Source organism: Cyprinodon variegatus, unplaced genomic scaffold (assembly GCF_000732505.1).
Source record: "Cyprinodon variegatus isolate N-32 unplaced genomic scaffold, C_variegatus-1.0 Scaffold196, whole genome shotgun sequence".
NCBI classification, from domain to species: Eukaryota; Metazoa; Chordata; class Actinopteri; order Cyprinodontiformes; family Cyprinodontidae; genus Cyprinodon; species Cyprinodon variegatus.
The window spans coordinates 865,330-879,711 of NW_015150649.1; the positions used below are offsets into that span (position 1 = coordinate 865,330).

At 39.2% G+C, this 14,382-nt stretch overlaps 1 protein-coding gene across 1 annotated transcript in view; it reads right to left on the bottom strand.

The window, feature by feature from the left end:
• The window catches only part of jarid2 (jumonji and AT-rich interaction domain containing 2), a 113,019-nt gene that overhangs the window by 54,854 nt on the left and 43,783 nt on the right, over window positions 1–14,382 (bottom strand). Inside the window, exon 2 of the mRNA XM_015379624.1 lies at window positions 9,683–9,809. Within this exon, the coding sequence (XP_015235110.1) occupies window positions 9,683–9,809 (127 nt within the window). The remainder of the gene's footprint in view (window positions 1–9,682; window positions 9,810–14,382) is intronic.

Below are 14,382 nucleotides of genomic sequence, written 5' to 3' on the forward strand. Positions count from 1 at the left end.
ATAATATACAAGTTTCACTTTTTAAATGGAATTACTGAAATCAATCTACTTTTTCATGATATTCTAATTTTATGACCAGCACCTGTATGTTGGTTAGCGCAGAAGGTTAAAAAAAAAAGCAATTTGCAATGTGGGGTTTTGGCAAAACTGCAAGATAATGAACGTAAACTCTCTCCAAATAGTTGTATTTTTTATTATTATTCACAAAATGGTTGCTGCAGAATCAACACTATAAGTTTGTCTTATCCATATCAAGTTTGAGATTTTTTCTTGGTGACCAACCAGATTGTGAAACCCTAGGTTAGACCCTGTGCTTAATGGACTTAATGACTACATTTCTTTCATGGCCAAGTAAAGCTCTGACATTCCCAAGAGTTAGCTGGAGAATGTTGCTGGCGTGAGGAATGTTGGGGTATCCATTCAAGATGCGAAAGCTTCACAGGTCAGCCTGAGGTCATTAAGAAAAGAGGACTGGATGAATAGTCGGTACGATGGAGAAAAGTCCCCCCCCCCTCAAAGAAAGAAAAAAAAAAACTTTGGCATATTTGACAAATACTTTCTGGCATGAAGAGTTGAAAAAGCAGATGAGTCAGTTCATTTCTTTCTTTGCAGTAATGGTGTTTGACTTGACAGGGATGATGGTTCTAACTTATTCATGCCTGTTTAACAAAGAGCTACAATGACTCACCGGCTCCCACTCTTGACTTAAAACTCAATCTAGTTCGATCACAAACACCTCAGTACCAGTAGGTGACTTTCACAGTCACTAATAGATGGCATCATGGGTTCCCAACACGCCTACTGATTCCCATTCAGCTGATAAAAGAATGACACTCACTCTCTACTGCTGTTTAGATCTAGTTCAGCTGGTCTCACAAACCTCCGGAGTTAAAGGCAAATTAAAGATGGATTAAAGGAGCGGAGAAAAGGTTGGCATGAGGATAATTCGAGTGACATCCTGTCGATAAAGTTACTACTGCTGAACGAGCCTGGGTATCGCTTCATCTGATAGATGGGAAAGAGGATAAAGAGATAAAACGACACAAGAGACAGAAAGATTTCAAAGTTAAAATTATTTAACTGTTATACATCTGCTTGGGGCTAAATGAATAAACACGAAAGCACTTTCCCGTTGCCCCATGAACACTATTTGGTTAGCTCACACACGCAGGGCAGGTCAGTACCTGAATGCGGAGGTACCGTCATCAAATACATCAGAGGGTTAAAGAGAGCAAGGGTAATGAGTAAGTTTATTGCATCGCTCCAAATGTTTTATGTTGGCACCAAAGAGCCACTAAGTCTATAGGCCAGGGTGAATCATTGCTTTACAATTCCCACTTGGCACGAAAGGTTCTGTAATCTTTCATGAATCAACATTAAACGTGTTTGTAGATCTTTGTCAATGGCAAAAAAAGGATCTTTTCATTGAATGTTGAGGCAAAATTCAAGTAAAAGCAGACTGTTTACACACAATTAAGTTTCAAGGGAAATGTAATATTAGATGACAATAAAAGTGGAAACAGAAAACAGATTCTAGGATTTTCTTTATAAAACCTAAATAACATTTTGCTTTAAAAATGAATGTGACAAAGCAATTACTTTTTTGTGGTTCGACTGTTAACAACAACAAAAAGTAAGCCATCTCAAACAAGTCACAGACTGTCAGATTTGAATCGTGACTCATAAAACAATGTTTCACCATTCCTTGGACCATAAAAAAACATTAATATGATATAAACATCAGTGTTGCTAAACTAGTTGCTCTCAAATGAAATTTAATATCCTAAATTAGTACACTGTGAAATGACAATCAATCATCTCAGTCATCTTCTGCAATTACAAACACATCCCTTGCTACCTGATTTTAAGATCTTTTAATTTGTCCAAGATGCATAAAAAGTTTTTAAATTAAAATACAAAACTAAAATATTTTATCAACTAATTTAATTAATACCTTAGTAATTTTAGGGCTCATATAGCATCTGATATTTTCTAATTTTGCTGACATGACAGCAAGATGAAAGAAGCATATAGGGCCATGCATTAGTCTGAGGCCAAGTTGGATAAAACCCCATGCAGATTTTATTTTCAGTGACTTTTACAAAACAAACAAGCCTGTCCTGCAAAACTGCGTCCAAAACAATTAACATTTTTACAGTGGAGAAATAAATCTCTTTTATGTGCATATCAACAGTGATGTAAAACAACTAGAACAAACAAAAAAATAAGGTATGAAAGTTTAAAATCATTTGAGGTATCTCATTAAAGCATGTTTGGTTTGGGTGTAAACAGTCTCTTCTCCGCTTCAGACAGGGGTTTGCTGATGAACATCAGCTCAAAAAGCAAAACAGCTCATTAAGTTTAATTGTGCTCAGAAAATGACTGACACATGGCATCCCAAGAGAACCAAAAACAAACAAAAATTGGCCCGTTTCAACAGCCTGCTCTTCATTTCCACCCCCTACATCCGTCCATCCATTTCCTGCCATTCTCCATAGAGTTGCTCGACATATGCTGGTTGCACATGACTGCCCATCTGAGAGGCAGACCTGGGAATCTAGGGAGAGCAGAGGACTGGGGATGGTTGACTGCAGGGAGAGCCTGGTCCCTAACCTTCATGTCCTGGAGCAGAGATATGATGCCAGCAAATAATCAGATTTAGGAGAGCTTAACTAAGCCCATCGTTATGCTATGTTCACCTCTGAGTCTCAAGAGAGAGAGCAAGAGGGAGTATAATCAGAGGTACGTAGCAGAACATGGCACATCACAGAGCTGAGAGAGCCTATTAGTGGGAGCCACGGTAATAACTGGAGCTAAAGCTGGTTTGTTAAAAGAGTAACTATCAATTAGGGGAAGAATGGGTTTTTTTTTTTTTTTTGGTTCTTTATGGCATTTCTCAACATGAGAAAATAAGAGCAAAGTCACCTTTTGTGGTGAAGTACTAATATACAGGTCCTAACTGCTGAGTTGTTTGGGAACTTTAACAGCTACATTCCTGAACGCTCTGTCAGGATAGAAGTGCAGGAACCTTGTCGGCCGTGATGTGGAATCAAAAACGCAAGCAGCTACATTGAGCTTGAGCACAGTTTGAGCAAGAGGCATCAAATCTGACTGCAGAAAAAGTTTCTAAAGCTGACAAAAAGCAACAAAGGCTTTTTCGGAGCAGAGTTTTGCAGGAAAGAACAAGATCCTTGCTCTGATTTAAGTAATGTAGTCTAATTTCAATTTCCCATACAAGAAAAAATTGCACAGAGGATAAAAAAAAAAAAAAAAAAAAAAAAAAGGAAAGACGTATATGTCAGAGTTCTGGTTCAAACATTTGTCACTTCATCGAATGAGACTCGTCAGCAGATCTGCACAACGGACATCACATGTAATCATTAATATAATTGATGACTTTTTATTCTCTTTTGATGTTTTTGTTCAGTATAATTTGCATTACAACATCCCTTTGATCCCCATTTACCCCTTTAGCAAACAAGTGAATCTAAAACTCTAGGGTATTCTTTGTTCTAGGGATTCTTCAAGCCAGCATGTGCTTAAAACTGCACCATTAAAAAAAAAACAAGTCCTCCACTGTATTCATTCCCACACATTTTTTAAAGTAGAACCATAAACTGTTACTGAATGTCTGGTAAAATGGTCTAAATTGCTAAGAAATATATAGCTGTTTTTTTACAAGATTGGCCAGACCACAAAATATGATGATTTAATGCAAGCCAGACAACGCAGTTGACAAACATGAGGTATTTTGCAACAGTTTAAAGATAAATCTGCAGCATCAAAGGCAAAAATGTGTTCATTTTTTATTGAGAGAGCATGAGCCAGGATGGAAAAGATGTAATCTCTTTCCCCTGCAAGATAGAACAACTGAACTCATCCTCGCCCAGGTATTATATTTCAGTTTCTTTATTTTCCCACCAAACCTCCTTTCTGAGGTAGCACACTTTCATGTCCTCTTCCATAAAGTGATACAGTCATCAGAGAGAGGAACTAAGGGCTGGTTTTAGCTGGCAGCACGGGAAAAAGGAACGAACGGCATCAGCAGACGGACTGGGAAGGATGATGAGAACAGCAAGACGCGAGACATGCAGACCAGCAGGAACAGAAAGAAAGGAAGGAGACAGGCCAAAGAAATGGTTGAACAGGGAGCTCTCTCCTCAGCACCTCATTGTGTTTGGCCAAAAGCCAGCACCTCCATCAATAGCACTTAGGAAAATGGAGAGGGAGGAAAGGATCTGAGGGGAGATGTAGGGAAGAATACAGCAGAGAGATATGGTGAGATGGGGCACAGCTATATAAAAAGATGCAGACGGCTAGAGAGGGCAAGAGCAAAAAAAAAACTGAGGAAAAGAAATGCGAAGATGGAGGACAAATGCAGGAGGAGGGAGGGACGGTTTGGATGACAGTAACGGTAGTTAAGACAGATGGGGCAGAGGTTAGAGAGGACAAAACAGGACGGGGAAAAAAACAGACACTGACAGATGAAGGAAGCAGGTGATAGAAGAGGCGATAGAGAAGAGAATCTGGATGTACATAATGGAGGAGACTGTGAGAAGACGGAAGATGGCAGAGACGGCAGAAACCTAAGTCCTATTGATGTGAAACGAAACCCTGTATCGGGGGAGAGCAAACCGGAAGGACAAGCGAAGGGAGGAAGATAGGGGAGGAGAAAAGGAGAGGAGCCATGTGGTTGGAGGGGAGGATGCTAGGGTGAATTAGTGGAGGATGGCATGTAAAAAGGGCCATAATGTAATTTGTTAAATAATGCAAGGAAGGAGCACGAGAGGCAGGAAGTGTGATGGAGACGGATCACTGCCAAAAGAAAGGTGAGGAGGCTGGGAAGATGGTGGCATTACTAGTTGTGGACAAAGAGCAAAGAGTGGGTGAGGAGAGAAATACATAAGACGACAAAGGTAGACCTCATCAACATTAAAATAATTATGCAGGAACAATGGGCACTTAAAAGAGGAACTCAGTTTTCACCCTGTTCCATAATAATGACCATTTGCCAGCTTTTAGTTTAAAGAATAAAATGTTAAGTAACTTAAAATGTAAAAAATTAACATGATTTAAAATACAGCATTTCTAAACCTTAAACATCTACAAAATATTACACATTTGTAGTATTGAAGAAGGACAGAAGAATTCCTAAAGAAACAAATAAATCTCATTATTATAATAATTCATTTGAGTCATTATTACCAGTCCAATTCTGAAATCCCAATACTATTCAATGATGAAACATAGATTGCTCAGCAGAAATGTGGTTATCCAAACTTGAGATGGTCAAATGTAACACATTGTTCTAAAAAAAAAAAAAAAAAGGGGGGGGGGGGGGGGGGGGATTCAAGTAATTTCTGTGCACTTCTTCTGTCCAAATAGGTGGGTCCATTCCCACCAATTTGGGACAAAGAAGAGCAAAGAAAATCTACTAATCTTTGCACTCTGGCACGCCCTATCAACATGCCACCCTGGGCAAAAAGCCATATTCCTCTCGGTATGTAACAGACACGATGTAATGCATAAAATGCAAGATTTGTACTTGGCATCTCAAAGTACTCAAATGATATGTATTGATATGACTAGTATGTGTGTCAATATACAGAGTAAAGATGGAAATTGGCCATAATCAACTTATTTACTTATTATTCCTGCAGCTGCATTTAAGGGGTTATTATGTAATATTGCATTTTTCCAATAAAAAGTAGAAATGATTTAGATTTTTTTTAGAAAAAATGATGTAAAGATATGAATGACTTCCATTTTACATCTTCTTACTCTTAGAATGCCCCCCCCAAAAGAAACAAAAAACAGTTAACCGTAGGAACTGAAATATTGCTTCATCAGAAACTATTATTTATATATTACTTTATTCATCTTAAAGTCTTATTGCTACTGACAAATTTAATGTGTGACATTGCCTAATCGTGCAGTAAAATAAATGATCATAATTAGGTGTAATATGTCCAATCAAACCAGATCCTGCCCCTCAGAATGGCTGACAGTTTTGCAGCAGAGCTGAGAAAAACTAAAACCTGCAACACATTTGGCCTCAACATGAGTCCAGACACTCCAACCTGCAGTCCTCTAAAACAGCAGGAGCTGCCCATTCAGGATGTAAAGCATGCTGAGCATGATCCTCCAAAATGGCCGACAGTTTCACCACAATATATGAGAGACATGGAAACGGTGACGCTCTTGCTGCCTCCTGAAGCCACGCTAACCCAGGGTGCTCTAAAGCAGCAGGGGCCCCCTGTCTATTCAGCAACAGCTCCCTCTTTTGTGTCGGCGCAGGGCTGCTGCCGTTACCTCCGATGTGACGCGCTGCTAACGTTTTAATGACTCATTTTTATTCAGGCGATAAGGTCAGACACCCGCAGAGGCTTAAAAGACCCCCGAGTGACAAATATAAGCAGTGGCGAGGAAAGGGGGGAGGCAGGTGGTACGGTGGGGAAACTGCAAATAAATGAAGGCGTGCAAGATAAAATAAAGAGAGAAAAATAATTTTGGGCTATAAAGAACAAAAATAAAGACTCTGACATATTTCAAAGTTGCCTCTTATCAGTCTGTCTCCATGTCGGCTGTATGGAAAAGCTCCAAAACAGAATGCCATCTGTCAGCGTTTTCTTTTTCCTCGTAGTTGCTTTCTTTCTTTCTGCATGAGACTTGTTGAGAATAGCCAAGAGACAAACTCAAATCTCAGCTGCTGACTGATGGAGGGATTTGTGGTGCAAAAAAGTTGGGGTCAACAAAGAATAAAATGCATGGCTTCTTGTTTCCAAGAAAGCTTTTTATCTCCCCATGCACTCTCTTAGTTCAGGTTTGCACACCTAAACACACTAAAACCCCTCCTTTCCAACAGTGAAAGCAGCGGGATCCCACCTGGAGACAGATTCCAGAGCATGTAAGCAATTTCAAATATTAAACTCCTGTTTTAGTTCCTGTGAGCACACGTTTTAATAAGTCTTTTCCCTGGATAGGCTGAAACTGTCCAAGCTGGAAAGGATTAGACCACATAGACATGTTTCTGGTCCGCTGCATAGAGACAGATCTGCAGGTCGACGAGAAAACGCAAAAGAGTATTTGAAATACTTTGTGCTAAGTGGTGTCCTTTGAGAATAACACATTGTACCAGCAGAGACCAAATCCCCCACAAAAAAAGACTAAGAGCCCTTAATTCTTTTTTTCAAAGACGTCAGACAAAAACCCAACATTTACTTCTCAAAATCCTCCTGTAGAGTCTTTGATTTTTGTCATAATAAAAAGCAGGTTTCCAACTTTGGTTTATTTACATTTCATAATTGAATCTTATTGTAACAAGCCCTCATTGGACTCCAAGGGAAGGGGAAATTGTGTATCTGAAAGATCTGGACTAAATAAGAGGAAACAGAACTCTAAAACCTCCAGCTTCACTTTTGATTTAGGACATTCATGTTAGGATGCTGGCTCAGATCTTAGTGTTTAGATTTTCCCCCCCTCGCCACAAACAGGGGGAGTGTTTTCACGCTCATTGGAAACCTACCTCATAGTGATGATTTTAGACTGTTTTATAATACGTCAGAAGATTTTAGACCTCAGCAAGAGCGCAACTGCTGCTCACAGATTGAATCACTTCCGAGGACAGAGCAGATCATGACTGCCTCTAGTCTGATACAGACTGGCTATAAATAAGGTCACCAAGGCTTCTTGTTGGGCTCTGTGCAGCAGGTTTCTTTGATCAACATGCCAGCTAGTTGCAAGAAGCTTCCTGTTCTGCCAGTGTGCATTTTGGTGCTGGTCATTTTCTTTCTTCAACTGTCATTTCATGTCACAATAGGTTTAATCATGTGCCAATAATTTTCACTTTATAAAGTAAATTAAAGTGATTCTCTGTTGAATGTTGGTTAATATGAAAAACCAAACAGAGCTGAATTCTAAGCCGTTTCTCAATGTGTACTTGTGCGTTCTCATGTGCCTGGTGCTCGTGAAACGTCATCAGCCTCAGCCCTAGTACTGTTCCAATTCACAACAGCAACAGATCAAGATCGGACAAAGTCCCCGGATGTTGTTCTCGCCCCTCCCTATTTACCCAGCATGCATCAGAGCAGACTTGTCCGTTCTTGAGATTGACGGCTGTCCCAGCATGCACTGCGGCAGCAGCGGCTTTCAATGAAGCGCTCCATTGAAAGTTAAAAGTTCTCTTTTCTGTTGCTCAATAAAAGTATGTTTTAAAATCATTTGAGGCGAAAACCATATACTTTTAAGCGTCACCATATGGCCCATTTATGGATTTAATGCATGATTTTAAAAAAAACATTTCCGAAGTTGAGAGGACCGCGGTTACCAGCGGACCTCTGAGGGCAACGGCAGCCAGGTCTAATCCGAGCCTGTCTGCAGCAGCCCTCTCCCGGCATAGCAGGCTGGCTCTGATGGTGATTTTTTTAGTTTTTTTTATTTGGCAAAATGTTCGTTTGATTTGTGTTTATCTGACTGAGACCCCACAAAATGAAAAAACTCAGAATGTATCATCATCTAGAGACTATTAATAACAGGAGGTGAAATGCAGCTTCAGAGTATGCAAGCGTGTGGTGACGTCATCAGTACGCTTCTGTTACCACTGACCCATATTTACGCTGCGTTCTCCCCGAGTCCACACTTTCCTGGGTTCTTCTCAAGAACCAACTAGGCGAGGATACGAGTCCGTACTCGCGTTCTTGTAAATTAAAAAGAAACAGCCCTAGTTTCTCCTGGATTACAGACTAGCTGGCTAAGTTCAGTAGCAAAGCCAGCAGCTAAAGCAAACTGGAAAAGTAACACATCAAAATCTTAAAGAAATGCTTCAACTACACAACTTCAATCAGAAGCAATTATTGGAAATGCATATTAGTAGTTGTCAGAGAGACATCCATTGTTGGAGTCCCTGAGGACGTTGATTTAACAAGACTTACTTAGAGGACAGTTCAACGGGTACTTCTGCGTTAGCTTTCTCACCGAGCATAGTCTGCTAATCATTTCCAACATTATCCTGTATTTATCATAAAAGAAGGTGTTTTCTTAATTCCTGACAGACTACATTATTAAACTGGGAGGAAAATGAGACAAAATATTTTTGTACTTGTGAGTACATGTTGAATCCATGGTGGTAGAATGGAATGCCTGAAAAGCTGGGAAGCTTTCAATACTAAATAAAGGTATGTTGGTTGGGAAGCTTGTCTATAAAACAATCCACTTTCAGGCGATTTTACATCAGATTGGATGAATTATAAATGTAAGCCTTTTACTTTGTAATAAACTATTAAATGACAGCAAAGAGATATGTTTAATTATTTGATTCAATTCATATCTTGTTTAAGAACTACAGCTTCAGGTATTTATTAACTGGCTTAAGAGGGGATCATTAATCACAATTTAATGTGATTAAATTAATAACTTAAAAGAAAAGTCTATCAAATTGCCAGAATAGGATTTAATATATATATAATTTTCATAATAATTGGCGTTATAACAATGATTATACATTTATAAATTATATTTTCTAGATTGCTTCATCAAAACGTTAATTCATTAAAAAAAGTAAGCTGGTATACAACTAAGCAAATTGTTACAAACTGGTTTGTTTACCACTATAAAAATATTTGTCTGCATCCATCTAAATAAATGGTCCCCTAAGAAACCCTTCCATTTCCAGCTCTGAACTCACCATTGGAGTTGGTGGTTCCATCGCCATCCAGCTGCCGTTTCTGTGCAGTCCTAAATTCCTTCAGGGAGAGGTAAAGCACCTTTCGCATCATCCGTTCCTCCGACCACGGGATGCCATCACTGTCATCCTGTGAAAGGAAAAAAGAAAAATAAAGGTCAGTATGAATCATTTAAATACAAACAATCTTAAAGTCCATCTTTAATTTTTTCTCAGGTTACCAAATCATTACCACATGTATAATTTGAATCATTCTGGTCAAATTTTAGAATTTCTGCTTTCTATTGTCCTGTTACTGCCCTACAGGGAAAAACTGAAAGTCAGGAAATGCTTGCAGGGCGAGTGAGACTTTAACGAAATAACCCCGACTGCATTGATTCAGCTCCACGCCAAGACATGCACACTGAAATGTAGCTCCTATACACTCTGTAAACAATATAATGAGACAGGGAAAAAATATTTGCTTACAAGCACTGCAGCTAGTTTGCAGCTGTGTGAAAATTACATTATGCATCAGGCTGCCAAGAAAGGGATAAAATACGGGACAAATAACACGGTCATATAGGAGCTATTAGAAAAGATTTAGACAAGGTTAAAATACAAAGTTTGAGTATAAATAAAAATGCCTTTAAATATTGTTCCTCATCTCTGATGCATGTTGGTTCATGAGCATATCAAGACACAGCGTGCATTTCAATAAAGACTAAAGAATGACCCCCCATCATAATATGATTGCTGCATGCTTGCAAAAAATAACAGTTCAGAAACAACTATAAAAATGTATAATACCATATTACAGGCATCACATTTTTTATCCCTCAGTTCCTAAGTTTATAAAATGCAACAAATTATATTAAAAAAAAAATTAAAAAAAAACTAATTTATTGAGCTTTAACAGCTCATTTAAAAACCATCCAGACGGAGAGAGCTCAGCTACAAAAGGGTCTTCAAAACGCATCAAATAACAATCACAATATTTCTAGCTCCCCTTCACCATTTACTTTCTTTTCAATGACTCTGATCTGTTTGATGTTTAACAACACTAATGACAAAAGGAAATTGGATTCGGACCCAGGCTACAGAAAGTTATTAGGGGGGTAATTGAGACTGCAAGCAGATTTCCCTGAGATGAAATGGAGTAAGAGGATTGTTGGGTGAGATTGAGAACAGAAAGCAACTGGAGAGCAAACAAATGTAGTTTACTTGAAAATCCTCAAATATTTTTGATCATGCCCACTTATCTCTGCAAACGCATCATCTTCAGTGCAAGCCAAATAATGCAAGAGGCAGATCTGAAGACAACAGCACTCTGGCTGCACAGCTGGCTCTAATCTCTGGTCGGTTCAGCCAAAATGCTCTCAGATACCAGCAACGATTGCATGAAGTCAAATTAGAGCAATTCAAATAAAATCCTGCTGCTACTTTTATTAAAACATGAAGGATCACAGAAACAAAAAAGTTTCGTCGCACCAAAGCCACCAACTTGGAATTTATTCCATTTCTGGTTTATTTGATACACCAACGTAAAATGCTGTGTGCTTGTAGAGTAGAAAATAATACTTCTCAACATCTATTTAATAAATAATAATTTTTCAAAGATGGTATGATTCACTATTAAATCAATGCTTTCCCTTTTCACTGCAATAAAAGCATTTTTTTAGCTTGAGGTCTGGACTTTGACTAGACCTCAATATCCCCTGGTTTAAAACAGGTATGCCCCAAGTCGGTCCTCTAGGGCCGCTGTCCTGCAGGTTTTAAAGGTGCCCCTGCTCCAGCAAAGCTTATTTTCATTGAGAGCTGATTAACAGGTTTTTGCTGAACTGCAATCATCAGAATCAGCTAAAGCAGAGAAACCGTATCCCGACAGCTCTCAATGTAAATTTAGGATTATTTTTTTTTCTTCCAATTTCTCTCCAGCCAAGTGTAAAGTGTTTTCCAGTACTTAGCTGCTCAGATCAGCCGCCCTTTTAAGGAGAAGCATTCCAGTGCGCAATATTGTGGAATCCTTAGATAGTATTTTATGGCAGCCAAGGAAGCTGAATGAAAAGCACTAAAAACTTGTAGGATACTTAAATAAAAATAAGAAAAATCACAAAAATGAGAATGACAACAAAAGCCACACTGCCACCAATATGGACGTCACCAAAGCACCTTTCCTGTAGTGCTGCTGATAGTCTATTCAGACTCAAAAACCTGATCAGTTCAGACAAGTCGCTGCTAATTATAGCAGCTTCGCCACAGGGTGTGTACAAACGTGTCAGCGGGTTTGACACATAAATGATGTCTGAGGGGTTGTTGTGTCAGAATGCGGATGGATGACAAATATGATGGAACATCAGTTAATAAGGGTTTCTGTCAATATGTACTGAGCAAGTATTTAATTCCAGAGTGAATAGTTTTATGTAGTGTAAGGCTGCATTACATTAGGAAAAAAAAAGTATTGATTATGATTAAAACAAATCTTCTCCGTGTTTACATTCCCCATCACTGTTCCCTAGCTTTCTGATCTTGTTGCCAAGATCTATGTTAGCTGCAGATTAGATAATGGATAATGAAAGTAGTGCTTCATAATATAATCACCAATTTATCAATATTACAATATGACTCATCACAAAACAACTTCCTGAACTCCAATACCAAGTGGCTAATTTTTGAAGCACCATGTTGTCTGGCTCTCTCTGTTCCCCGAAATAAATCTGATCATATTTGCTTAAGGGCACTAAAGCACTCAAGACAGGAAACGGCTGATGTTTCAGATGTCTGACAGAAGCAAGTTTTTTAATAAAACCTCCCATCTGGGTCGGATGTTTGAAGTGAACTCAAGGCAGACACACTTCAGCAAGGTTCCATTATTATTTTAAATAGCACAAGTATCTATATCACAACATTATTGCATTCTTTTCTCAATATCATATCATAAGACCTGAACCTGATTGTGGCGGCCATGTCTGCCTGAATACAAACTCCCAGGATCCAAAAGGACACAAAATGGCAAAAGCACTCACCACAGTGATGCTTCTTAGCCTCCAACAAAGACAAAAAAGGGGTACGTTTTGTGCTTAATATGCGGCCTCTTAAAGTGCCGCTGTTGGCGAGTGTGCGTGCACACATGCTCACTAGCAAGGGAGGCAGAGCAAGACTTCAATTATGCCATTTCCCCCTGTAGTTAATGTCATCTAATCCATTCTTTGTGTGTGCAAAAGCCTGCCAGGTAGGCACCAATTACCCAGACAGCTCACTAGCACTTCTTCTCTCATGCTGTGGCACGAGGCCAAATGTATACAGACAGACACACACACACACACACACACACACCCCGACAGTAGATCTCTTGGTTTTCTAACAGCGGCATACAGATGAATATAAAAGAAGAAAGAAAAAGTCGATAGATTGACCTAAAAGTTTTTCTAGGTCTCTTTTTTTTCTCTCTCACAAACTCTGTGGTTTCCTCACAGCTGTTGGCAGACGGCCACAGATATTTCTGCACTGTAACACACGGCAAAGAGTGGTGGATAAAAACTAAAGGGAAAAAATAAGAAAAAAACAGTAGCAGCTTCTGTACTCTGATACTCTCCTTTAAAAACCAACAAAAGCCTGTTCAAAGTTGTCCAACTTGTGAAGGGCAAGTGTTTTCTCAAGGAATTCCTCTAATTCTTTAGTCTAAACCATGACATCAAGTTTAGGTCATTGATTAAAGAGAAAACACACCTTCATGAAGACAGCAGGGCAGGACTGAAGAAGGCAAGCACCTGATGAGTGAGTAATGGCGTAAAAACGTGTTGCACCTCACTTTTCCAGTTAAATGATGCCAGATTTCCTTTTGCACAAAGTATTTACAGCGAATGCCACCTGGCCGTGACACGCATCTACACCCTGAGCCAGCTCCCACAAGGTGACGAGATTTCAACTAATGAGCGCCGGGATCTTTGTGGCTCGCCAACCCGCAACCAAGAGGAACGCTGTGCACTTTGCAGTCGCTCTGCAAACTTGAAACCAAAATTCTTTGAAACACACAGGGAAGCTGTAAAAAGCAGCTGTTTTACAGAGATAGCATGTAGAATTTTAGGACATAAAGTCTTGAAGATTGAGCAAAGATTGTGGACAAAATGTGGGAATATCCATGTATGGAAATCTGGCTGCTTACACTGTGACCAGAGTGATTCCTTTCACTCTAGGACCATCCGGATCCATCTGTTTGACTGGAACTAGTTGGATCAATATCATGTAGTCACGTTCACTGCTCCTTTGGGGTGCCATCATAAAAAAACAACAAACAAAAAAATACCTAGTAAGAATTAGAGGGGGAAAAATTCTAAGATAGGGGTTTTTATGGTTAGTGCTGCAGCTGAAAATCCCAGTACACATGAAATGAACACCTGATTTTCTTTGGTGTAAGGAGAAAGACAATTGAGACAGCTAAAAAGCTAATTATGATGGTCTGAAAGGCTAAAACCACTGATTACTGAAGCTGCGTGACAGTAGAGCTGCTTGGCAAGTTTATACCTTCTGAAGACTTAAGATTTATTACATCAAACACTAAGACAACAATACCAGTGACCACAAAAACTCGAAACAATGTTGTGCCAATATTTTCTTCATTAAATATCAAATTTCTCTGAAATGAAAGTGCTCTGTGCCTTTAAGGGGATCCCATAGCCTGTGTGTTGTGTTCCAAACCTGTGTGCTGCAGAAACACCAAACAG